Here is a 26,268-nt window from a genome sequence, read left to right as displayed (position 1 = left end):
CTTTTATGTTAATGAGAACTTGACCGTAAACAAAATGTTACCTTTATTTTGTGTGTGTGCGAGTGTTTTGCTTGTGTTCCAGGCCCATAGCAGAAGGCATTTGGTCCATTGAGAATCATGTAGCCCAGGTTGACCTCAAAGTAGGTATGTAGCTGAGAAAAAACTTGTCCATTCATCCATCCATCCATCTATCTATCTATCTATCTATCTATCTATCTATCTATCCATCCATCCATCCATGTATTCATTTATTTGAGACAGGATCTCATTATGTGGCCTGGAACTTGCTATGTAGACCAGGCTGTCCTTGAACTCACAGAGATCCACCTGCCTGTGCTGAAATTACAGGCATGTACCCCCCATAGCTGGTTTCGTTCTTTGTGCCACCTCTGAAAACTTGCAGCACCCTCCCTGCCTCCCCCCCGTGGCAGGTGAAGGGATGTGTTCCTCTCTTCCACGGAGAGGTCTGAGCCACTGAAATGAGCATCGCTGTTGAATCTGCAGGATTTTGAACCTAAAGGACGATTTCCTCAATCTGCCAAAATCACACTGGCCTGATCCCGAGCTGTCCCTGGCGGACACTAGGGAGCGCTCTTCCCCTAGAAACCAAATGGCGCTTCTCCATCCATGTACTTAGAGAAGCATTCTTCAGAGTTAAGACCCTCCAAACACTGTCCGCTCACAGGTGTGTGGGTCAACAGTGTCTTCAAGCACTGCGGGGCACAAAGCAATGTTTGAAGACGCTGTTGACCCACGCACCTGCTCTGAGGGACGGTTGGTGGACAGCTCCATGTCCCCACTAACCCACTGAGACCTCTCCTTTGCCCTTCTCTCCTCCTTTCCTCTTCCCTTCCCTCCCCCGCCCTGTCTTCTCCTTGTGACAAAATCTCTTGCTGCCCAAGGTGTCCCTAAACTCCTTTTCCCTGTCCATGTCGGGTCACCGTGTGTGGGTGGCATCTTGGTCAGTTCACACTTGGGCGCGTTGGTGCTCTGTTCCGGCTGCAGCTTCTGAGATTTCTGGGAAACACAGTCTCGGTGCAAGCTCCCAACACTCTGATTCTTTCCACCTTCATGTCACCTCTTCTCGAGTGTTCCCTGAGCCTGAGACACCAGGGCGAGTCTCCTGTTTGCAGGTTTGTTTATGCGTTTGGGAGCCACCCTCACCCAGCTGACAGGAGGCTGTCTTGTAAATGTGTCTGTTCAGACTGGGCTCCTCGGCTCCGCGTTATGATTGACTGGGGGTTTTTGCAGTGGTCTCCACCTGTTGCAAAGAGAAGTTTCCGTGATGAAGCATGAGAACTATATTTACTTATGTATGAAGATCCCATAGGTTCCCCCAGTGGCTTTTTTTTTTTTTTTTGAGATTTATTTTGTTTTTTCATGTACAAGTGTTTTGTCTGCATGTCTATGCACCATATGCCTGCCTGGTCAGAAGAGGTAATCAGACCCCTTGGAGTTAGATCTATGAGCTACTGTAAGCCATCACGTGGCTCCCAAGAACCAAACCCAGGTCCTCTGTAAGAGCAACAATTGATCTTAACCACCAGACCATCTCTCCAGCCCTGACCCTTTTTTTCCACCCCTCTGAGACAGGGTTTCTCTGCGCAGCCCTGGAACTCACTGTGTAGACCAAACTCACAGAGATCTGCCTACCTCTGCTTCCAGAGTTATGGGATTAAAGGTGTGTGCCATCTTGCCTGTCTCTTTCTCTCTCTCTCTCTCTCTCAACAGGGTCTCTCTCTAGGAAGCCCTGGATGTCCTGGACTGGCTGTGTAGACCAGGCTAGCCTCAAACTCACAGAGATCCACCTGCCTCTGCCTCCCCTAGTGCTGGGATCACAGGTGTGTGTCACCGCTCCCGGCTTCATCGTTTCTCTTTTTTTTTTTAAGTTGACTGTGTCAGGTGTGTTGTCACAGCGACAAAAAACTGACTAGCACAGTTACCAGCCATTACCCTAAGACCTTCATAGGTGTCAGTCCGTGTTTAAACGTTTTTACTGGTAAACAGTAATTATGCACTATAATGGGAGTCATTACGACATTTTCCTAAGCTGCCATGGTAAACTGGATGATGCTCTTCTCAAGAGGAGGTAACTGAGGCGTGAGGGTGTGCCTGAGGCTAGAAGGATCTTTGTAAAGTCTGTCTCTCACTCTCTCTCATCCATGGACCATTGTGTGTGTCAGGTAAGGGCTCTACCCACTGAGCCACAGCTCCAGCTGTTTGCTTGTTCAGCTGAGAGAAGCCTTGCTCTGATTCCAAGTTGGTCTTAAGTTTTTTACACTCCAGCAGAGGCTCAGGTAACAGTTTTAAGCTACTATGCCAGGCCTTTGCCCTCTGCATTCTTAGGCGAGTTTCCCTGCAGCCCTCTTAGCTGGGTGCACCTGCTGAGCCTGGCAGAGAGGCTCATGGGAACTGGGATCAGATCCTGGATCAAGCAAGTAAGAGATCATCTGAGGAAACAAACCAGTTCTGACCTGAAACTTAGCCAAATCCTCTGGGGGGGTCAAAGAAAACAATCGGCCCAAGAGAGGAATTTTCCTGCTGCTGTTATCTCTGCTGTGCTGTAGGTCTCCTTTGAGGAGTGGGAAGGCCAGTAGAAGGATTTCTCAGGATGGCTAGTAACAAGCCAGGTGCTGGGTGGCCTTAGCCCCTGGGAAAGTTGCTAATATAAAAGGGAATATCTGGGTGAGCTGGTGATGGACGCCTGTCACCCACACGGACCTGAAGCAAGCCTGGAGGACAGAGAGCCGCATCTCAAAAGCAAACAAACAGCCGTTTGCAAAACTGGACTCACGTCAAAGCACAGCAAAATGGAGTCAGGAGCACAGGCGTGAGATCTCATGGGAGTGTGCGAGCCTCTAGGATGTGAGGTAAGCCTAGCCTTTGGGATAGCTGAGCCTGCTCCCAGCAATCAGCACCACAAATGAGGCTTCGGGGAGCTGATTTCAGCACTTGTCTGGCAAATTGCAAAACCTGAGTTTGATCCCCAGCACACACACACACACAAAAAAAAACCACAACACATGCCCTAGTAAGGGGAACAGGGGCTGTCTCTGGCATGAACTCAGTGGCTGGCTCTTTGACCACCTCCCCCCGAGGGGGGGTGCAGCCTTGCCAGGCCACAGAGGAAGACAATGCAGCCACTCCTGATGAGACCTGATAAGCTAGGGTCAGAGGGAAGGGGAGGAGGACCTCCCCTATCAGTGGACTTGGGGAGGGACATAGGAGGAGAAGAGGGAGGAGAGAGAGGTTGGGAGGAGATGAGGGAGGGGGCCACAGCTGGGATACAAAGTGAACAAATTGTAATATATAACTGATAAAAAGTTTTAGAAAACACACACACACACATTCAAGGTGGCACACACCTTTAATCCCAGCACTCTGCAGGCAGAGACAGGCGGATCTCTGTGAGTTCCAGCCTCTGAACATAGCAAGTTCCAGGGCAGTCAGTGACACAGAGAGACCTTGACTCCAAAAAAAAAAAAAAAAAAAAAAGTAATATATTCGTTTACATATAATGGAGGCCTGGTGTGCTGGCGACCCCCAACAGTCTGGCTGCATAGCCAGATCCTTCTAAAAAGAACCCAGGGCTGAGCAGCTGGAGCGCTGACTCCGAGGGCTGAGGGCCTCCCACACAGGCACGAGGATCTGAGTCCAGAGCCTCCCAGCTCACGCCAATGCCGGCTGCGCTGGCACAGGCCTGTGATCTCAGGGATGGGGAGATAGACACAGGGCATCTCTGGAGCTCACTGGCCGCCGGCCTTGTGGATTTGGTGAGCTCCGGGTTCAGTGAGACGAGAATGCACTAGCTGAGCAGGCGGGCCTGGGGTGTGGCTTGGTGGGCCCAGGGTGTACTTACCTCCAGCACTGGATAATCACAGTGCTTAGGAGGTGGAGGCACAAGGATAGGGAGTTCCAGGTCTGCCTCCACTACCGAGCAAGTCTGAGGCCAGCGTCGGCTAGAAACCCTGTCTCAAAAGTAAATAATTCTCTGAACAACTGGGAAAAAAAAATGAAGGGGGTGGGGACTCAGGAGACAGGATCTCTGGCTTCCGCACATAAGCATACACTCGCACACAGGATAAACAAGAAGATAAACAACCAGGCTGAGCCTGCTCGGTGACCTAGGTTTCTCTGGAATGTATCAGCCCTGAGTTGCGTTGTTCAGCACTGAAGACCCACTCTAACCGGGGCCCCTCCGTGATGGCTCAGTGGCTAAGGATGCCTGACTGTCCAAGCCTGGACACGAGCCACATGGTAGAAAGAGCAGAACTGACTCCCTAAGTCTGCCTTCTGACCACTGCACGGGCCGAGACTCAGGCTCATACACAGACAACATAAGGAAAGAAATAATTTAAAACTTTAAATTAAAAATACTTTTTTTGTTTTTGCCCTTCCTTCCTTCCTTCCTTCCTTCCTTCCTTCCTTCCTTCCTTCCTTCCTTCCTTCCTTCCTTCCTTCTTCCTTTCTCTCTTTCTCTCTTTCTTTCTTTCTTTCTTTCTTTCTTTCTTTCTTTCTTTCTTTCTTTCTTTCTTTCATGACAAGGTTTCTCTGTGTACCCTGGCAGTCCTGGAACTCCCTCTGTAGACCAGGCTGGCCTCAGACTCAGAGATCCACCTGCTTCTGCCTCCAGAGCGCTGGGACCAAAGGTGTGCGCCACCACACCCAGTTTGTCACTTCAATTTCTAATCTTTAACGTTTTATTTCTGCCTTGCAGAGGTTGGTTGTCTCTTTTCACCAGGAGGGTCCCAGGGACCCTCAGGTCCCACCACTCAGGTGGTCGGGTCTGGTGACTTCCGTGTTTTGTTTGGGAGACATGTATGGCCCAGGCTGATCTGGAGTTCGCCATGTAGCCCAGCCTGACCTGGAACTCACTGAGTGGCCCAGGCTGACCTGGAGTTCTTGATCCCCGTGTTTCAGCCTTCAAGGACTGGCAAGGGCCGACATTTCCATGGTCGTCCGCTTAGCTTTGCAACAGAAGGCAGGTGGCTTTGTGCCTCCCTCCTCAGTTTCCCTTCCTGCAGTGTGGCCTCTTGATGGCATCTTCCTCAGAGAGGAGGTTCTGTGGATCCTGAGGCATTCCGAGAAGCTCGTGGCACCAAGGAATCGCTCAGCAAACAGTGAGGACCATTGCAGTCATGTCATCGACAGCTGCCCTCAGCAAGCCTGTCTCCCCACTGTTCCCAGGAGCACTTTTCCCCCAAGCACCCCGGAAACTAGACTCAAAAAAACTCCCCACTCAACCAGGACTCTCACAAAGCCTCATTAAAATGTTTTTTTTAATTTCAATTTTAAGACGTGCAGCTTACTTGTTTGTGTGTGGGCAGACACACTTACCGTGGTGTGTCGGTGAGCACCGTGCAGATGCGGAGGTCAGAGGAGGACTTGCAAGAGTCAGGCCTCTCCTCCCGCCACCTGACACCCAGGATCACACTCGGGTCACCAGGCTTGGCAGCATCTCGCTGGCCCCGAATGCCGCCTTCTGCATCTAACCTCCTGAAGTGGCAATAATGTCTCTAAGATTGACTAGCTGTCGCCTGTAGCAATAAGAAGTTCTTTTTGTCTTCCTGAAGAACATTCCATGGTACGGACAGACCCTGGCTCAACATTCGCTCCCAGAAACACAATTGACCATTTCAAGTCATCGGTAATAATGAATAAAGCAGCTATTTCTACTGTGGTTACATTCATGGACAGTGGTTTCCTGGCAGGGTGCAGGGCTGTGGGTAGCTGGGGGACGATTTTATTAGAGTTCAAGAGAAAAGCAATGAGAGGGACACACTGAAGTCCAAACAGCCCCTGGGAAAGGGGGAGTGCAAGAGGAAGGGAGAAAATCATGCCATGGGACTTAGGGTCCAAGAAAGCAGGAAGGCCTGGCCGGCGGGATAGCTAGTGAAGGTGCCTGCCCTTAAGACTGGCAACCTGAGTTCAATCCCCAGCATCCACACCATGGAAGGGGAGAACCAACTCCCTCAAGTTGTCCTCTGACCTCCACACACGTGCCGTGGCACATGGTACACGTATGCCCACCCCACCCACCCACCCAAATAATTAAACATATATCAAAAGGGAACAATTGGGTTCCACAATGGCGGTCTGCAGGCATCTGAGTGGGGCTTGGAGAGGCAGAGGGGGTCTTCAGAGAAAACAGTGAGAAAACCCAGCGGGTCAGGGGGAACGTGCTTAGGGCTTTGCTCACTGTACAAAGATATAAAAAACGTGTCCTGGTTTGCTTCCTATTGCAACGGTAAAGAGCATGACCACAGGGAATTTGGGGGAGAAGAGTTTATTTCATATTACAACTCTCTAGTCGCAGTCCATCATGGAGGAAAGTCAGGGTAGGAATTAGAGGGAGGGATTGAAGCAGGAGAAATGCTGCTTTCTGGCTGTGGTTGTTTGAATAAAAATGGCCCCCATAGGCCTATAGGGGGGAGTACTGTTAGGAGGTGTGGCCTTGGTGGAGGAAGTGTGTCACTGGGGGTGGGCTTGGAGGTTTCAGAAGCTCAAACTAGTCCTAGTGGCTCATTGTCTCTTCCTCCTGTTTGAGGATCCAGATGTAGGACTCTCAGCTACCTCTCCAGCACCATGTCTGCCTGTGTGCCACCATTCATGACAGTAATGGACTAACCCTCTGAAACTGGAAGCAAGGCCCCATTAAATGTTTTCCTTCTATGAGTTCCCATGGTCACGGCATCTCTTCACAGCAATGGAAACCCTAACTAAGACAGAAGTCGGTACCAGGAGTGGGATGTGGCTGCGATGCGTCTGGCCATGTAGCTTCTTCTTGGGGATTTTGGACTAGGAAAGCAGTTGAGTCCTTTCATCAGGGCTTCATGGCCATACTCATAGGAACAGGAGAGACAGTGGTGGTGAGGGTGATTTGAACTGTGGGGTCTTGGCTCGGAGGTTTCAGAAGACAAGAATATTAGCAAGTGGCCTAGAGACCTACCTTGTGAGATTTTGGTGAAATAAGTGTCTGTTTTCTGCCCTTGTCTACAAAATCTGCCTGAGTGTGGTGGTGTGAATAGGATGGACCCCCACAGACTCGCGTGTTTGAATCCTCGGCTCATGGAGAGTGGCACTATTAGAGGTTTGGTCTTGTTGGAGTGGGTGTGGCTTTGTTGGAGGAGGTGTATCACTGTTGGGGCAGACTTTGAGGTCTCTGATGCTCAAGCCCAGTCCAGTTTCGAAGCCAGTTTCTTCCTCGCTGCCTTCAGATCAAAATGCAGAACTCACAGCTCCTTCTCCAGCATCACGTCTGCCTGAATACTGCCATGTTTCTCGCCGTGATGTTAATGGACTAAACCTCAATTAAACGTTTTTTTGTTTTGTTTTGTTTTGTCTAAATAAGACTTGCCACGGTCATAGTGTCTTTTCACATCAATGGAAACCCTAACCAAGACACTGAGGCTAAATTGAAGAATTTTGGATTAACAGCTTTAGCAAAGGAAATTTCCAAACAACCTAGCATTGGCTGTGCGGTGTGGTAGTAATGGCTAGTCTTATGCAGATCTATACTAAAAAGGAGGAAACTGAGCAAAATGCACAGTTGGAGGAGAAAAAGAGCAACAGGAAGTATAAACAGATTGAAGAAAAGCTGGATGCCAAGTGGAATAAAGGGAATGCTGACCTCAGAGCAAAGCACCTCCCAACTAAGCTTCCCGCTGGTGAAAAGGAATTAAAGGAAAGGGCCAGTCATGTTGGTGCACACCTTTAATTCCAGCACTTATAAGACAGAGGCTGTCAGAGTTCAATGCTAGCTTGGTCGTCAGCAAGTTCCAGGTCAGCCAAGCTTAGGCAGTGAAGGAAACCACGGTAAATGGAAAGCTGGTGAAGATGTATTTGAACAGGGAGCCATGTTCCAGCCCCAGCAAGCAGCAGAACTTGGCAGCTTTGGTGACATGGTTCTAGCTTTAGAGTCAAGGATAGAAGAAAGGGTTATGGAACCTCCCTCTGAGACTAAGGAAAGCCACTGAGAGCAAGTGTGTGGCAGGGGTGTCCCTGATGGAGGCCTAAAAAGGCCACTGGGTAAGGCTGTGAAGATGAATCCCGGATCGAAGTTTTGGTTATGTTACGTAAACATGTTTTTGTTGTAGTCCCAAGTGTGGGATGTGGGAATGCTTTTAGATAACAGCCTCATAAGAGGGCACACAATCTTTGTTAGCTGCTAACAGCCTCATGAGGGAGTGTGTGATCTTTATCCACAGTTGAAAAACTGCCTTATGCGGGCCTCATGGTTTTTGCCAACGGAGGGAGGGAGAGAGAGACAGTATGAGAGATAGAGGATGCTTCGCTCCTGGAAAGAAATACTTTGGAGAATGCTTCAAGGAGGTTGCTGCTGCCCCTGCTGCTGCTGGTTCCTGTTGCTGCTGTTGCTTGCTGGATCACTGGATTGCTGTTTTGCTGGATATTCTGTCGACAAAGAGTGGAATCACCCCAAGGAACTACATCTAAAGGTCTACATCTACTGTCCCTACAAACTTCTTTCTCTTCTACCTAGGGTTGGGGGAGGGGGAGTTGGAAGGGAGGAAGAGGCTTAAGAAATGACAAATAAAGCAGGTTTAAAGAAATCAAAGCCTACACTGGATTGCCTTGGAGACCCCAAGATGTTGGAGATGCCAGAGCCATGGGATACTTGCTAAAGAAAGCTGCTAACTGGGAATGGAACCAGCCCAAGGGATAGAAGCTGTGTTGCTTCAAAGGTGCTGGAGATCTGAAGGACACTCTGACCTCAGACATGGAGATGCAGAGTTTGGAGCTCGCCTGGCTGGTTTTCAGTCTTGCTTTGGTCCAGTATTTCCTCACTATGCTCTCTTCCCTATGTTTTGGAATGGTAATGTATATCCTGTGCCATTATATATTGGAAGTATGTGATCTGCTTTTCATTTGGATTTTAGAGGGGATTACAGTAAAGAAATTGCATGAGTCTCAGAAGAGACTCTGAATTTTGAACTTTTAAACATTGTAGAGACTGTGATAAACTTTGGGAACTTTTGAAGTTGGATTGGATGCAGTTTTGCATTATGATGTGTCTACAAGCAATGGAATGAGGTGATTTTCATGAAAATGGCCCCCATAGGCCCACAGGGAGTGACGCAGTTAGGAGGTGTGGCCTTGTTGGAGGAAGTGTGTCACTGGAAAGGGAGCTTTGAGGTTTCAGAAGCTCAAGCCCACTTAGTGTTCCACTGTCTCTTTCTGCTGCCCGTGGATGGAGAATTCTCAGCTATCTCTCCAGCACCATGTCTGCCTGCATGCCGCCATGACCACAACAGACTAAACCTCTGAACTGTAAGCCACCCCCAGTTAAATGTTTTTCTTTATAAGAGTTGCCATGGTCATGGTGTCTTCACAGCAATACAACTTAAGACAGGCTCCCACAGGCTCGTGTATTTGTTTTGTTTGTTTTGGTTGGTTGGGTTTTTTTTTTTTTTGCACTTTATTTATTTATCTATTAATTTATTTACTTTACATTCCAATCAGAACTTCCCCTCCCGCCTCTGTTCTCAGTCCCTTCCTTTCTCCTCCCCTCCCCCTTGCCTACCTCCCTTTATCCTCAGAGAAACAGAGACCTCTCATGGATATCAACCTGCCTTGGCATATTAAGTCGTAGTAGGTCTGGGCACATCTTCTACTGAGAGTAGACAAGATCATCTAGTTAGGGGAAAGGGATCCAAAGGCAGGCAACAGAGTCAGAGGCAGCCCAGGCTCCTGCTGTTAGAGGTCCCACAGGAGGACCAAGCTGTACCTCTGTTACATCTGTGTGTAAGGGGTGCTGAGGTCTGTCCCATGCATGCTCTCTGGTTGGTGGTTAAGTCTTTGTGGGCCCCTATGGGCCCAGGTTAGTAGATTCTGTAGGTTTTCTTGTGGGGTCCTTGAGCTCCCTGCCTCCCTGGCTCTTTCAACCCTCCCTTCCCCTCTTCCATAAGATTCCCTGAGCTCCACCTAGTGTTTGGCTGTGGGTCTCCACATCTGTCTCCATCAGTTCCTGGGGGAAACCGCTGTGATGACAGTTGTGCTAGGAGCCTGTCTTCCCATCTTCAAGCGCAGCAGAATGTTATTAACAGTGTGATGCTTTCCCTCAGGGCAGGAGACTCAAGTGGGGCCAGTCGTTGACTGGCTGGTCCCTCATTTTCGGCACCCTCTTACTCCTGTCCCTCTTACAGAAAGGAACAGTTGTGGGTCAAAGGTTTTGTGACTGGTTGGTATCCCCTGTCCTCCACTGGAAGTCCTGCCTGGTTTCCTGTTCCACGTTCCCATTGCTAGGAGTCTTAGCTAGGGGCCACCCACATAGATTCCTGGGAGTTTCCACTGAACCAGATTTCTAGCTCCTCCCAGAGACCGCCCACTGAATCCAGTTCTCCCCCCCCACCTTGTCCCCACACTTGATCCCTCCTCTCCCTCCCCAACCCCTCTCTCACCCAGTTCCTTCCCTCCGTCCACTCAGATGGCTATTATTTTTCCCTTCTCAGTGAGATTCAAGCATCCTCCCTTGGGCCCTCTTTGCTACGTAGATTCTCTGGGTCTGTGGATTGTAGCATGGCTATCCTGTTCTTAATGGCTAAAATCCACTTGCAAATGAGTATGTACCATATCTGTCTTTCTGGGCCTGGGTTACCTCACTCAGGATGATCTTTTCTAGTTCCATCCATTTACCTGCAAATTTCATGATGTCATTGTTTTTGTTGTTGGTTTGGTTTGGTTTGTGTGTGTGTGTGTGTGGTTTTTCGAGACAGGGTTTCTCTGTGTAGCCTTGGCCATTCTGGACTTAATAATCAGGCTGGCCTTGAATTTATAGAGATCCGCCTGCCTCTGCCTCCCCAAGTACTGGGATCACAGGTATGCACCCACCAACATGCCCAGTTTGATGTCATTATTTTTAATAGCTGAGTAATATTACACTGTGTAAAAATATCACATTTTCTTTATCCATTTGTTCAAGGTTGGTCTAATGCTAATTACTGATCCTCAAGATCTGGTCACAGCCTGCTGGATACACCCATCCTGGTTTGTGTATACCTGCCTAAAACATTATACCTGATTGGTTCATTAAATGGCCTACACCTGGGCAGGCAGATTGGGGTAGGTGTGGCTTTTGAGAATGGAAGAATCACAAGAATCACAGGAAAGAGAAAGGGGCTGGGAGAGAGGAAGGAGGATGTGAGGATGGGTTAGCCTGGAGAATAAACCACATGGGGCAGGGGGAGGAAGGACTCCAATAATGGTGTGAAAAGGCCCAGATGAAGACTAAAAGCAAGTATTTATAAGATTATGGGTGGAAGATAGGCTGGTTGAGGAGGATGGCATTGGGCGGAGGCTAGGAGATGGATGGTGAGGTGATTCAGACAGTGTAGGTAGGAATATCTGCCTGGTCCAAGGTAAATGAGGCCGTTATAAAATCTAACAGGTGTCTGTGACTTAGTATTTGTGATAGTAAATTAGATAATACTGCCATGATAATCTTAGGGCTAATAATAAATGTTATATAGCCCAACACAGCTATGGCAGGCTCTTTGACCTCCCCACCCCCCAAGGGAGGAGCAGTTGTGCTAGGCCACAGAGGAGGACTTGCAGCTAGTCCTGAAGAGACCTGTTAAAACAGGATCAGATGAAAGGGGAGGAGGTCCTTCCCAATCAGGGGAAAGGGGCAGGGAGGAGATGAGGGAGAGAGGGAGGCTGGGTTTGGGAGGGAATGAGGGAGCGGGATACAGCTGGGATACAGAGTTAATAAAATGTAACTAATAGTAATAAAAAAAATAAAATCTAAGAAAAAAATTTACTACAACACCCCTTCTTCAGCTGAGGGACATCTAGGTTGTTTCCAGTTTCTGGCTATTACAAATAAAGCCGCTATGAACATAGTTGAGCAAGTGTCCTTGTGGTATGGTAGAGCATCCTTTGGGTATATGCCCAGGAGTGGTATAGCTGCGTCTTGAGGTAGAACTATTCCAAATTTTCTGAAGAAACACCAAATTGATTTCCAAAGTGGTTGTACAAGTTTGCACTCCCACCAGCAATGGAGGAGGGTTCCCCTTGCTCCACATTCTCACCAGCATGTGCTGTCACTTGAGTTTTTGCTCTTACCCATTCTGATGGGTGTAAGATGGAATCTCAGCGTCATTTTGATTTGCATTTCCCTGATGACTAAGGATGTGGAACAAATGATAAATAGGCTGAAGAAGAAGTCAGGGAAACAACACTCTTCACAATAGCCACAAATAATATAAAATATCTTCGTGTAACTTTAACCAAGCAAGTGAAAGATCTGTATGACAAGAACTTCAAGTCTCTGAAGAAAGAAACTGAAGAAGATATCAGAAGATGGAAAGATTTCCCATGTTAATGGATCGGTGGAATTAACGCAGTAAAAATGGCCATCTTACCAAAAGTAATCTAGAGACTCAGTGCAATTTCCATCAAAATACCAACACAATTCTTTATAAGCCTTGAAAAAACAATTTTCAACTTCGTATGGAAAAACAAAAAACCTAAGGTAGCTAAAACAATCCTGTACAGTAAAGGAACTTCTGGATGTATCTCCATCCCTGATCTCAGGCTGTTCTACAGAGCAATAGTAATAAAAACCAAATGGTATTAGCATTAGTTTAGCTTGCTTTCTTATATATCCCAGGATCACCAGACCAGGGGCTGCCATCCACAGTGGGCTGGACCCTCTCACATCCATAATCAAGAGAAGAAGAAGGCCCCCACAGGCTTGCCTACAGGCCTGTCTAATGGAGGCATTTTCTAAATTGAGATTTCCTTCTTCCTGGATGACCCTGGCTTTTGCCAAAACATTGTCAAAAAGTTGACAAAACATAGCCAGCACAGTGGGGGAGAGGAGAGGAAAGTTCTACTTTAAAGATTTATTTGTTATGTATACGGTGTTCTGCCTGCCTGTACACCTGCATGTCAGGAGAGGGCGCCAGATCTCATCTTGGATCGTTGTGAGGTACTATGTGGTTTCTGGGATTTGAACTCAGAAGAGCAGCCAGTGCTCTGAGCCGTCTCTCCAGTCCAGAAAGTTACACTTTGAAGAATTGTCATTTTCAGGGCTGGAGAGCTAGCACAGCAGTTGAGAGCACTGGCTGCTCTTCCAGAGGACCCAGGTTTGGTTCCCGGCACCCGCGTGGCAGCTCGGAACCATCTGTAACTTCAGTTCCAGGGGATCTGGCACCCTCTTCTGGTCCCCATGGGCATTGCAGGCACACGGTGCGCATACGTACACGCACGCAAAACACAAAATAAAATAAGACAAAATGATCATTACGTGCCTGTGATGTTCAGATGTGGGACGAGTGTGTGATCTGAGTGACGTTGATGTGTGGTGAGTGTGTGCACACACTTGTCATGACTTGTGTGTGGAGGGTTGCAACAGCTTCGTAGAGAGGGTAGTTGGCTGTCCCTCTCCTCCCTTACATCCATTCCAGGATCAAACTCAGGTCATCAATCTTTGGGGGTTTTTGTTTGTTTCTTTGGTTGGTTTTTGGTTTGGGGGGTTTTAGGTTTTTTTCAAGACAGGGTTTCTCTGTGTAGCCCTGACTGTCCGTGAACTCCATCTGTAGACCAGGCTGGCCTCAGAGTCACAGAGATGTGCCTGCCTCTGTCTCCTGAGTGCTGGGATTAAAGGTGTGTGTCACCGCTGCCTGGCTAGGTCGGCAGTCTTACACACACCCTTACCTATGGAGTCATCTTGTGGACTCTTTTTTTTGAGACAAAATGTATGAATTCTGGACCTCCCATCTCTACTTAATACCAGCAAACCTGGATCACACATATGTGTTACCGTGTGTTATAAATATGTATTCGCATGCACAAGCACCATATATATGCATTAATATATAATAAATGCAATACATGATTATATATGTGTGTGTGTGTGTGTATATATATATATATACATACACATATTCGACATATTCAACAAACACGTATTCAACAAAAGAGTGCTTGCTTAGAGCATCCTTGGTAATGAAAGAGACTGTGAGCAGTGAATTCCGAGGGTGCTGCGGTACCACAGACAGCCAAGCATCCGGTGACTAGGTCATCTGTCCAAAGAAAACAGGAAGCCTGGGACCTGCCCCCGTGGCCTCTCTTTGTGACTTCAGGTCCCAAAGGCAGGTCTGGACACCCTGCCTGGCTTCAGCTTCCTTTCCCAGCTCCGGAAGGAGCAAAGAAAACAATCTCGTGAGGCCCTGGTGGCTTTCGTTGGGGTGGCATAGCTTAGCCGCCCTGTTGTGGCTCTGTGGGCTGAGGCCTGGTGCTCCCTGCACCCAGCCTACCAAAGAGGATACTGAGGCCCAAGGAAGATCCATGCCATCTGTGGCCGACCTGAAGACGGAATCCGCAATCTCTGCCTTTGAGATCGTTGCCCCTCTGGAAGATGTAAAGTTATTCATTCATTTAAACATTCACGCTTTCCAGTGCTGACTCATTCCTCCATTCTCTAACTCAGCTATTCACTGAGGCACATTTTCATTCATTCATCTGCCCATTTATTTACTCTGTCACTCATTTATTTGTCATTTTCTTTTTCTTTTTCTTTTTTTCGAGACACGGTTTCTCTGTGTGTGTCCCTGGCTGAACTGGACTCACTCTGTAGACCAGGGTGACCTCAAACTCACAGAGATTGCCTGCCTCTGCCTCCCAAGTGCTGGGATTAAAGGTGTGCACCACCACTACTGCTTCATTTGTTATTTTCACTCATTCATTCATTCATTCATTCATTCATTCAGTGAGTCATCAACTTACCAAAAGGGACTTGATGACTGGAAAGTGTACACGAGTCAGTCCTATGAGGCTCATGGATCCTCCTTCGGCTTCAGTCCCTTGCACCTTCACGCTAAGGATGCTAGGCTCAGTGAGGGCTTGCTCCTTACGCTTGTTGGGAAAATGTCCCTCCCATGTCACTGCCCCTGCCTGTGGGTGGGACAGGGCTCTCTGGTCTCACCAGTTCTGTTCAGGGCGTAAAAGCCGTGGCCACATATGTAGAGCCCTGACATCTTCAGAAAGTCCTCTAGAGGAGGAAATTTCACTTATTTTTTTAATTATATATATACATAATTTTTTATTTTTGTGGTGCTAAGAATAGATCTCAGGGTCTCCCACATGTTTAGGAGATGCACATCTTTTCTTTTCTTTTTTGTTTTCCGAGACAGGGTTTCTTTGTGTAGCCCTAGCTGTCCTGAAACTCACTCTAGACCAGGCTGGCCTTGAGCTCACAGAGATCCACCTGCCTCTGCCTCCTGAGTGCTGGGATTACAGGTGTGTGACACTCGTGGGGCTTTTTTCTGGAGTGCTAGAGATCTGAACTCAGGCCCTCAGCCCTGAGCAGAAGGCCACCCTCCCTCCCCGCCCCTTGCTGTTGTTTTGAGATACAGTAGCCCAGGCTAGTCTAGGACTCCCTCTTTAGCTGAGGCTGGCCCTGAACTCTCTGCTTCCTCAGTTCTGGGATTACAGACATGGGTCCCCAGGCCTGGTTTTCACGTGTGAGCTTAGGACCTGAACCTGGGTCCTTATGGAGCGATGGCACTTTATATTCTGAGCCACCTCCCTAAACCCACCTGGACACATCGTAATGCCACAGCAGTTCACACCCAGACTCACACAGGGAACAAACACAGACTAAAGGCAGGTCAGGAGACATGAGCGCAGAGTAAGACCTTTCAGTAGCAGCTGTGCGACAGATGCCCGTCCCCCCACAGAGGCGGGGGAGACCATGATTGATGCCACAGTGGGTGGAACAGTGTTCCCGGAAGAGGGAACCACATCGTACAGCAGCACGGATGAAGGGAATGTTATTGCTGCCGTTTTGAGGCAGGTTTCAGGTAGCCGAGGCTGGCTTCAAGCTCCCTCAATAGGCAGCCAAGGCTGGTCTTCAGTTCCAAATCTTCCTGCGTCTCCCCACCAAGTGCTAAGGTTACCTGTATGTACTGACACACCCAGCAGAGCCCAGCCTCCAACCCCTCATTTCTCTCCGAGACGGTGAGGTAGCCTGTAAGCCAGCTGCCGGGACCCACCACCTTCTCACCGCCCCTCTCAGCCACCTCCACATCCAGCGCTGGTCACCCATCTCCCAGAGGGGGACAAGGTAGTCTCCTTCACAGTCTTTTCCGCCCCGTCTACCAGCCCCACCTCACACCTCTCGTGGAGGCCAAAGTCTCCCGCATCTGAGCAGCTGCAGGAGCACCCCTGCCCCGCCCAGCTGAGTCAGGCCTGGCAGTGCCCTGGCAGAGGTTTGGCCTTGACAATCAGGTCTGGCTGGCACCTGGGTGGTGCTGGGATACTATCTTAACTTAAGAGATCTTTGAAACCTCCCTCTCGGAAACCAAAGCCACTCTGAAAGTCCTCCGGCTCTGATTGGGCCCGCATTAGCTTTTCCAGGGAATCGGAGCTCTGGGGGCCCTTCCCTCTACCCATATCTGAGCATTGTGCTATGTCACTCAGAGCCTTCATTGAGCGGAAGAGAAAAACCAAGGCTCAGAGAGGGTGAAAACTGAACTATAGGTCACACAGCGGGGCCTGGATTGCGACCCAGCTGACCTTGACACAGTTGCATTCTTTTGGGAGGTGGGCATCAAGCCCCTTGGATCGAAATCTTAACTCTGACGTGGATGCTTTAGGTAAACAGGGCAAGGCCTGGGTTTTCTAACATGCTAGCGACTTGTGGATGGGGGTTGGGTGGAGTGCAAACCTCACAGCCAGCACAAGGGCCTGACGTGAGCCCCATCCTAGTGCTTCAGAGGGATATTTGGGTGGACAGAGTCAGGAGGGAAGTTGGAATGGATTGGAGAGGGAGGCTATAAAGACAGGGCGGTGACAGGGCCGATTATTCAGGGCCTGGAGGCTAGGGGACGGACTTTGACCCGAGTGAGGTGGGCAGCAGAGGGTTCAGCACACGGAAAGATGCGGAGAGACTCAGATGTTTCCAGGACCACGCAGGATGGAAGCAGCAGGCAGGGCCCAGCTCCGTGTTCCTCACCTGGGGAGAAGAGGCAGGGACCTGAGCGACACTGGGTGGGGCCCAGCATAGCGGTGGGTGGAGTTCCAGTCTGCATCTTCCAGGCGGAAGCAGCTGGACCACTCTGGGCAGGTGCGTGGGCTCCTGACAGCTGTGTACACAGATTAGGTGCTGGGCAAGGAGCAGATGGACATCCAGGAGGACTCCCCTCCCCCCCCATACAGATTTGCCGGGCAAATGGGGTAAGCCATTCTGCCCTCTGCCTGCAGTTTCATCTTCGGTAGATGGGCTCCTGCTAGCATCCGTAAGCGGGAAAAAGAACAGCGCTCGCAAGAGCTCTCAGGCAGGCATTGTCCTGGTGTCCAGCTGTCTACTCTCCCTGGACTGTCTTACTGTGGCTGCTGGGAAGGCTGAAGCTTCCCAGCAGAAGGTGGGGAAGCAGGAGATGAGCCAGGACTGAAAACTCTAGGAAAATGCTCCTGGGAGAGGGGCTACAGGGAAGATATTTAAGGCCACAAAATAATGAAGACATCTCTACAATGGCAGGTAGTCAGAAGTTTCCGGTCTGACTCCCTTAGGTACCAGTGCCAGCTTGGTGAGTAATTATTGTTATTCTATGTGTGCTGTTGACGTTTTCTTGCCAGAGTGCCTCCGAGGCAAGCGCGAGCCTAGCAGGTCCTATGTTCAGCCTTTTCCTCCCCAGCCCAACAGAAGACTCAGTTTCCCCACCGTGACCCCAGTGGACGGGGAATAGTCCCTCCCATGCCGCGTCCCTGCTCCACTCCCAGCGCCTCCCACCCAAGCCCTGCTCTGCCTGGTCCCCAACTGCCTTCACAAATCCCTAACTCCCTACCTATCCCAGCCTGGCTCACAGGGTCCCGCCCATCAAGGACCGCCCCTCGCAAGCCACGCCCACAGAGGCTCCTCCTCTTTCCAGCCTTGTCCGGGTCCTTCTGCCGGAGCAGCGACAGCCGGGATCACAGCCAGGCTCCATCCTCCCGTCGGTGCTCTCTCCTCCCCAGCCCCTGCGTTTTGCCCTACCCTCCGTGCGGGCCCCGCGCCATCCCAGCGTAGGCTCCGCCCATCCCAGAGAAGACCCCGCCCCTTCCAGGGAAGGCTCCTCCCCCTCCTGTGGAAGGCCCGCCCCAGCCCCGTCCCGGCTCCGCGGCCGAGGAGGGTCGCAGCGAAGGCCCCGCCCTATCAGCACAGGCCCCGCCCCTCCCGCGCGCCGGTCCCGCCCAGGCCGGCTGCCCAGACTCGGGAGGCTGCGGCGGGACGCGGGGAGTCATGGCGGCCTCGGAGCGCCGCGCCTTCGCTCACAAGATCAACAGGTAGCGAGAGCGCCGCGACCGCCGCCGTTCCGGGCGGGACGGGCGAGAGCGAGTTGTTGGGGGCTGGCGGGCAGCGGCAGCGAGGGCGTGCCGGGCTCCCCGAGGGCTTCCCGGAGGAGGAAGCGCATCCCGGGTCTGCGCGGGCCGGGCTCCCGGAGTGTGAGGGCTGCATTCCGACCCTCCTGCCTTCCTTCCCTTGGGCGGCCGGGAGAACTTCGCGGCCCCTCCCCCTCCCGCGATCCCAGGACCCAGCTGTCTGGGAAGAAGAGGGAGCTGCCGAGGCTGGGGGACAGCTGGGGACAGCCCCTTAGTCTCCTGCCTCAGCCTCTTCCCAAACCGGCTGGCCGTGGGAGGGGGCGAGGGGCCTGGGGACCGAACCAGCTGGTGGGCAGACAGGGGAGGGGGCAGGCGACAGATGCTGGGCATCAGTGGCCACTGACTGTGAGAGAGGCTCAGATCTGGGGTGGGCTCTGGGATCCGATCCGCTGGAGACCTGGCTGGCCACCCTTGGGTGGGAGAAGCCACTCTGTGGGTCCCCCCCCGATGGAGACACAAGTGGCCGCCCCGTTCTTGGGTTTTACTATGGTGGGACAAGCAGGTGCCGGGTCGATGTCTCAGTGATGTGATGGGCCGTAAGACGGGAAGCGGTGGAGAGCTTGGGGGGGGTCATCAGCTATGTGGGAGGGGCAGGGTCTATTGTGAGCAGGCGTGTCTAAGCACAGACCCAAAGGAGAGAAGGAAGAGATCTCATCCTGGGAGGAAGAAAGTGCAAGGGCCCTGGGGCCACAGAGGGGACCGGTAGGAGTGGATTTTATAGGGCCGTGCAGACTGGAAGGAGAACTTTGATTTTGAGCACTCTGGGTACAGGGGAGCTGTGACCCGGGGCAGAGCAGTTGGACAGTTTTCTCCCCACCGCCCCCCATCACAGAACCGTGTTTTCTTGCCTCCTAAGTCGCTATGCCTTTGAGTCATTGTTCTGGTTCAGGTGAGAAAGCCGGGTCTTGTGCAGGAGAACAGGAGCTGTGACCCTGGGGCCTTAATGCCCGTGAGGCAGCCCGAGACTTCCCAGGCAGCCTGGGAGGTAGATAGATGGGTTTGGCACGCAGGCCTGAAGGCGCGGTCACCTACGGATTGATGCTCCCACGAATCCCAGATGAACCCAAACACCAGTGAACTGAATGGTGGCTTGGTTTCACCCTGGGGCAGGCGCTGTGGAGCCCACGCTGACCTCAGATTCACTATGTAGCCACGGCTAGCCTTGAACTCCTGACCCAGCGCTGTGCTGACGGGCGTTTGCTGCCACATTCCAGGCTCTGTGGCGCTGGCGCTGGAACTCAGGGCTTTCTGCATGCCCAGCAAGTCCATGTCTCCAGCACCTTGCTTTAGTGTTCCATTTCTTCTTGCTTTGAGGAAGGGTCTCACCCTACACTAGCTACCTGGAACTGAGTGTGTGTGGCCCAAAGTGGCTTCAAAATTCCAGCAATCCTCTGGCCTCGGCGTCCTGAGTGCTGGGGTGACCGTGTGAGGCATCCTGTACAGCCAGTGTTTTAAATTTTTTTCATGTCCTTTTTTTTTGTGTGTGTGTGTGTGGGTGGGTGTGAAGTCGACTCGTGTCCCTCGTACGTCGCGTGGCTCGTGGATGGGGGTCAGATGGTGTTTGCAGGAGTCTTTCTGCTGTGTTTTGTGGGATTTACTCAGGTCATCAGGCTGGGCAGCAAGTTACCACTGAGCCATCTTGCCGGCCTCCCCTCATCTTACTTTTTGAGGCAGGGCTGCTCACTGGGATCTGGAGCTCCAGCTAAACTGGCCCAGTTGAGGGAGCCCGGGGACCAGGGCCGGGGGCTCATATGTGGGTGCTGGGCTCTCAGGCGTGGACGGCAGGCATTGCAGGTGGTCATTGAGGCCGTTCTTCCTTCCCGGTTCATGGGCTTGTCTTGAGGAGCAGGTGCCGGCAGGTTTGTGTTGACAGAAGTGAGAGCTGAGCTCCTGCTCCTGGCTTGCCATCCTCTGCCTCCTAAGGATGGGTCTCAGTTCCGCAGTTGCTACTGTATCTCTTGTTGAACTTGTGACCTGGTGTGTGGAAACCACTCCGTTCAATTCAGTGTGTTGCCGCCCTAAAAATGCCCTTGTTATGGCGCGGGGTGTGTACACAGGCGCGAGGTGTGTGCACAGGTGTCACACACAGTGTAGAGGTCTGAAGGTGGCGCGTGCTCCTTCCCACTTTGCATAGGTCCCGAGGGTCAAGCTCAGGTCACTTGGTGTCGAACGCCTTTATCTGCTGGGCCGTTTTGCAGAGGCTATCTCTGCAGAAACACTGCAGCAGTGGCCACAGTAGCTGTGGCACACACCTTGAATCCTAGCACTTGGGAGGCAGGGGATCTGAGTTTGAGGTCAGCAGGTCAAGTTCCAGTTCAGCCAGGAATACGCGGAGAAACCCTAGAGAGAGGGAAAGAGAGGGGGAAGGAGAGAGAGAGAGAGAGGAGACAGAGGAAGAGAGAGATGTTCTACTAGTCTACCAGGACACCGGAAGCTTAGTCAGATTGGGGGAGAAATGTGGAGAAGGCTCAGCATGATGGCGTTATCAGCATGACGTCTGTTATCCTGGCATGTAAGCCATGGAGGGAAGGAGGGTGCTGAGTACAAGCCTGGGTTACCTAGTAGGATTGGAGCCAGCCCGGACTGTAGGAGACCCTGGCTCAAAAGCTGTTTGGGGGGCAGGAAGATGACTTAGTCAGTGAACAGCCATACAAGCGTGAGGACCTGAGTTCAGTGCCGTGTGAAAGCCAGATTGTGCCGGTGGAACACTTAGAACCCTGGGTTCCCGGTTAATGGAGAACGATGGCTTCCGGGATCTCCCTGGCCCACAGCCGGTCCTAATGGAGAGCCCCAGGCCAGCCTCAAACAGCAAGATGGATGGTTCCTGAAGACACATGAAACTAACCTCTGGCCTCCATCTGCACACGAGTGCGCACACACACACACGCACACACACGCCCTTCTGCCCGGTTACTGCCTAGCGATGGGGCATAAGGCCATCGTAGGAATTTGGGATGAGTACTCAGTAACAACGGGCTGCAGATTCATCTCTGCTTCCCAAGGCCAGTGGCATGTCCCGCCCTCCCCTGTCCTTTTCTCTAGCCAAAGAACAGCTGGGGAGGGGCCACAGCCTCCATGCCTGTCCTGGCACCTTTTAAAAATTAATGATCCCAGGGGCCTCGAGTGCCCCAGGCTCTAAGGGAGCTGCTCAGAGGGTTTGAACTTGAGCGTGAATCCACTCACTTTAGTCTCACTGGGGTTGCAGAGATGGCTCAGGGGGTAAGATGACCCAGGCTTGGTTCCCAGCACCCACACGGTGGCTCACAATCACTCCAGTCCAGGGGATCAGACGCCCTACCCTCTTCTAACCCCTGAGGGCTCTAGGTGTGTATGTGCACACACATACATGCAGGCAGAACACTCATATACATACAAAAATAACCAACAACCAATAAGTCTAAGTTTAATGTTGCAGCCAGGGCCAGCGAGAGGGCTCCGAAGGGCAGGGTCTGGCCGCCAAGCCTGACAGTCTAGCCTGAGTTTGAGCACCCAGGCTCAGGAGCAGGAGGAGGAAAACAACTGCCACCAACTGGCTTTTACCTGTTTTTGGTTTTGCTTGGGTAAACCAGGGGCTTCAGGCAGCGAAGCAAACACCCACCGTGAGCTACAGCAACTGTACCGTGCTGCCTTCTAGAAACGATAGTAACTGGTTTGTTTTGTACTGGGAAGGGGCATGCAATGGCATGGGTGTGGACAGAGGTTGGAGGCGGAAAGGAATGGGGCCCCAAAGTTCAGGCTTTCAGCTATTTAGGGTTTTTTTCCTCTTTTTTTCTTCCTTTCTTCCTTCCTTCCTTTTCTTCTTCTTCTTCTTCTTCTTTTTTTTTTTTTTTTGATACAGGGTTTCTCTCTGTAAGCTTGGCTGCCTAGACTCGCTCTGTAGATCCAGAAACTCACAGAGATCCACCTGCCTCTGCCTCCTGAGTGCTGGCACCACAGGCGTGCGCCACCATGCCCAGCTGCTGTTTGATTTTTAAGACAGACCTGGGCTGGGGATGTGGTTCAGTGTAGAGCTCTTTATTAGCGAGTGAGCCATCCCAGCCTCCCAAAAACTCAAAGGAGAGAAACAGTCACCGAGGACAGGAAAAGATGCCCTACCTGCCCAAAGTCACACAGGGACAGTATCAGGTTGCTCTTTGTGGACGAGTCAGTCCGCAGGGAAGGCTGCCGTGGGGTGCCTCATTAATTCCTCCCCGTGCCACGGAGGAGCCTGTCCCACCCTTGGCTGTCCCTGAAGGGAGCAACTTTCTGGAAACTGGTGTAAACCAAGACTGTTCCCCCCGCCACCCCCCACCCCCAGGCTGGTCTCAGTGTGTCAGTAGGGTTCATGCTTTGAAAGGCTGGTCCTCAGGGTTTTAACACCTAGAGGCACCGCCTCCTCCAGGACCAGGATTCCAGGAGTGCACCAGCACTTTTCCCTCACCGAGCTGAGGGCCCTGTCCGTCTCCACACCGGCAGCTGCCCCTAGCCTCCCTGAGAACACACACACAGAATACTCACCGAATGTCGGTGAGCGGGACCCGTGTTCTCCCGTAACCCCTCTTAGGTCAGGGCAGCTGTGAGTGTGTAATCTGGGGCTGGGAGGCATGAATGCTGTGCCCAGAGTGGCGTCACAGCCGGGACGGATTAGGTGCGTGGAGTGCTGGAGAGCCCAGGAAAGAACGTCTCCCTCTGGACCTCCATGAGTCTAGGGGACGGAAGTGACGGGGGAGGAAACTGTCACTCCCTCAAGTCTGGCACAGTGGCATGTCTGTGTCTGATTTGTGTAGGAAGGGACTGGGGTGCAGAGAGGCCTGCAGCCTTTTTTTTTTTTTTTTAATCACTTTTATTTAGCTTTGCGGCGCTGGGAATGGAACCCAGGGCCTGTCACATGCAGGTCAGCCGTCTGCCGCTGGGCTACAACCCAGCCCTTGACTGTTTTTAGTTTGTTTACATGTGTGGCACCCGGAAGTAAGGGGAGCTTTTGGGAGTCAGTTCTCTCTACCATGTGGCTCTTGGCAGGACTGAGCCCTGGTGTTCATGCTTGGGGTCATGGAGGGGTCATCGCCTACATGCTTTTTAACCTGCTGAGCCATCTCACGAGTCTCTTTTTGGTTCTTGTTTTGTTTTCTTAAGCCCTTGTTTTTATTTTTCCTTTTATCACTCATGTTCTCTCCTACAAATAAAACTACCCCATCCCCCCCTGGACCCCCCCACCTGAGTTTTCTTGTCTCCCACGTCCCTTTCCTGGCTTTCCAGGACTGTGGCCGCTGAGGTCCGGAAGCAGGTGTCCCGGGAGCGCAGCGGCTCGCCCCACTCCAGCCGGCGCTCCAGCAGCTCCCTAGGGGTGAGTCCCAGCCCTGTGCCTGGCAGCCGTGGGGTACACCCTGCTGTGGTGCTGGTTGAACCCCGTGTTCAGTGGCCAGAGAGGAGGGAGGCCTTGTCCCTCACCCATGGGCACTGATGCAGGGGTGTGTGTGTGTGTGTGTGTGTGTGTGTGTTCCAGGGGTGGCCAAGGGGTGACACCCGCTTCCTGGACCACCCAGAAGCGACCCTAGGCTGGGGGCTGGAAGACACTTCCTGCCACAGGGGGAAGGGGTGGGGCCTCAGGAATTGTCTCCGGCCATTCCTTTTACCCTTAGAGTCTTTCCAGACACCAGGGTGTGATTTCCTTCCTGGAGTCCCTGGAGGGAGGGGCAGGGCCCTGGCCAAGCTGCTGTGGAAAGTCTGCTCTCACTGGACCTTCCGCAGCCTCCGAGGCCCCCACCATCCTCTCGGGCAGCCTAAAGTCAGCTGTGCGCATACCCCAGCCTCCCACCGGGGGGCGCTATGGCCACTGTGCTTCAATCAGGTCCCTCTGACGGAGGTCATCGAACCCCTGGACTTTGAGGATGTGCTTCAGAGCCGGCCACCGGAAGTTGAGCCCGGCCCCCTCAGGGACTTGATGGAGTTTCCGGCTGATGATCTAGAACTGCTGAAGCAGCCCCGAGAATGCCGGACCACAGAGTCTGGGGTCCCCGAGGATGGGTGCGTTCTGCACACACACACACACACACACACACACACACACACACACACACCTCACTTCCTCTCCCATCTCCTACTCCCGGGTTCAACTTCAGGCTCTGCACACCTGTGTGGCCCTGGACAAATCACTGTCCCTGCCTGAGCTTTCATTTCTGCATCTTTGATTAAAAACTTTTTGTGGTTGTTTGTGGATGTGTCTATCTCTCTCTCTCTCTCTCTCTCTCTCTCTCTCTCTCTGTGTGCTCTTAATTGATGTGTGCAGGTTCATGCATGCCCCTGCGCAGAGGTCAAAGGTCAACTCTTGTGCTCTTGCTAACATATGGAGGCAGGGTCCCTCACTCCAACTTCTCTCTCACTCCTAGCCAGCCTGCTTGAGGGATCCCTGCTTCTGCCTTCTGAGGTTTGGGGTTTGGGGGGCCACCATGCACTAGTGCTGGAGATCTGAACTCCCAGACTTCATGCCCCTGGCATTTCTCCAGACACTTTTTTTTTTCTGTTTTTTCGAGGCAGGGTTTCTCTGTGTATCTCTGGCTGTCCTGGACTCTCGTTGTAGACCAGGCTGGCCTTGAACTAACAGAGATATGCCTGCTTCTGCCTCCCGAGTGCTGGGCTTACAGGCATTTGTGCTGCTGCACCCAGCTCAGCTACATGTTTTTCACTTTTTAAAAGGTTTATTTATTTTATTTTGCACGTATAGGTGCCCCACCTGCTCTAAGTCTGTTCATCACATACGAGCCTTCTGCCTGTGGTGGCCAGAAGAGGGCGTTGGATGTTCTGAAACTAGAGTTACAGGTGACTGTGAGCCACCTTGTGTGTGCTGGGATCCGAACTCGGGTCCTCTGCAAGAGCAGCCAGTGATCTTAGCCACTGAGCCATTTCTGCAGCCCATTGCCTTTATGCTCCGAGGCAGGGGCTCCTACAGCCCAGGCCCCGAACGTCCGGTCTCCTGCCTGTCTCCCCGTCGCCCCGGCCTCTGCAGTACGGAGACGGGGACCCAGGGCTTGGCGGACAGGAAGCCAGCCATTGAGCTGCGTCCTCACAGGGCCTCCCACCCCGTCCCAGCCTGCTGTGTAACCCATAGCACTCCTCCCCCTCCGCCTCCGCCTCCTGAGCGCTGGTATCCATAGTCCTTTCCTCCCGGGCCTTCGGAGATGTTCACCCTGCCTTTGTTTACCTGCTTGTGTTTTGCCGTAGAACATTGGATGCCCAGGTGAGGGCTGCGCTGCGGATGTACTCGGAGGACTGGGTCACTGTGCGCAGAAGGTGGGTCTGACCGGAGCCAAAGGCTGCCCCGGCCTGCTGGTCCCTCTGCCCCTCCACGGCTATTCCTTCCAAGAAGGACCGTTAAAGGACCTACTAGGTGTCACATGGTCTCACCCCACGTATCAGAGGCCCCAGCTCCGCCCCCTGCCACCCGCTCAGCCCTGCCCGCCCCCTCCCTGCTAGGTACCAGCACCTGAGCACAGCATACAGCCCCATCACTACAGAGACCCAGCGAGAGCGGCAGAAAGGCCTCACCTGCCAGGTCTTCGAGCAGGATGCCTCTGGGGACGAGAAGATGGGTCCTGAGGACGCGGTGAGGGAGCCCTGGCTTGGGTCACTGAGGGGTCAGACTCAGGAAAATGGTGCAGTCAGCCTTGATCCCAATGAGCGAAATAAGTCCCCACAATGAAGAGTTAAGAGTCGTTGTGCACGTTTATTGAGTGCTTAGTGTATACTAAAGGCTCTCTGCTCCTTTCATGCTGTGAGTGGGATCCGAAACCATTATCCCTCTTCATAGGCAGAGAAACTGAGGCACAACAAATAATGTAAATATAGTGCTTATGTTTTGTTAATCAGCATTTACCGAACACCTGCTGTATACCAGTAGTCATTTGTTAT

The 26,268-nt window shown here is 51.9% G+C and overlaps 1 protein-coding gene across 12 annotated transcripts in view; it reads left to right on the top strand.

The window, feature by feature from the left end:
- The first annotated feature begins 18,181 nt into the window (after nucleotides 1-18,181).
- The window catches only part of Dock6 (dedicator of cytokinesis 6), a 50,988-nt gene continuing 42,901 nt past the window's right edge, over nucleotides 18,182-26,268 (top strand). For 10 of the 12 annotated variants that reach the window (XR_009587035.1, XM_060370710.1, XM_060370722.1 and 7 more), the window contains exons 1-5: nucleotides 18,206-18,288; nucleotides 23,620-23,707; nucleotides 24,212-24,387; nucleotides 25,582-25,650; nucleotides 25,834-25,963. Coding sequence is in view for 11 of the 12 variants with exons in the window: in XM_060370710.1 (XP_060226693.1) it covers nucleotides 18,245-18,288; nucleotides 23,620-23,707; nucleotides 24,212-24,387; nucleotides 25,582-25,650; nucleotides 25,834-25,963 (507 nt within the window). In the remaining variant the exon portion in view is untranslated. Of the gene's footprint in view, nucleotides 18,289-23,619; nucleotides 23,708-24,111; nucleotides 24,388-25,581; nucleotides 25,651-25,833; nucleotides 25,964-26,268 lie in introns of those variants that run through there. The other 2 variants (XM_060370679.1, XM_060370733.1) reach the window with 2 other exon arrangements.

This window comes from Meriones unguiculatus, chromosome 1 (genome assembly GCF_030254825.1).
Source record: "Meriones unguiculatus strain TT.TT164.6M chromosome 1, Bangor_MerUng_6.1, whole genome shotgun sequence".
Classification (NCBI taxonomy): domain Eukaryota; kingdom Metazoa; phylum Chordata; class Mammalia; order Rodentia; family Muridae; genus Meriones; species Meriones unguiculatus.
The sequence above is the reverse complement of the archived record's forward strand: the minus strand, read 5'-3'. Positions and strand labels throughout refer to the sequence as shown.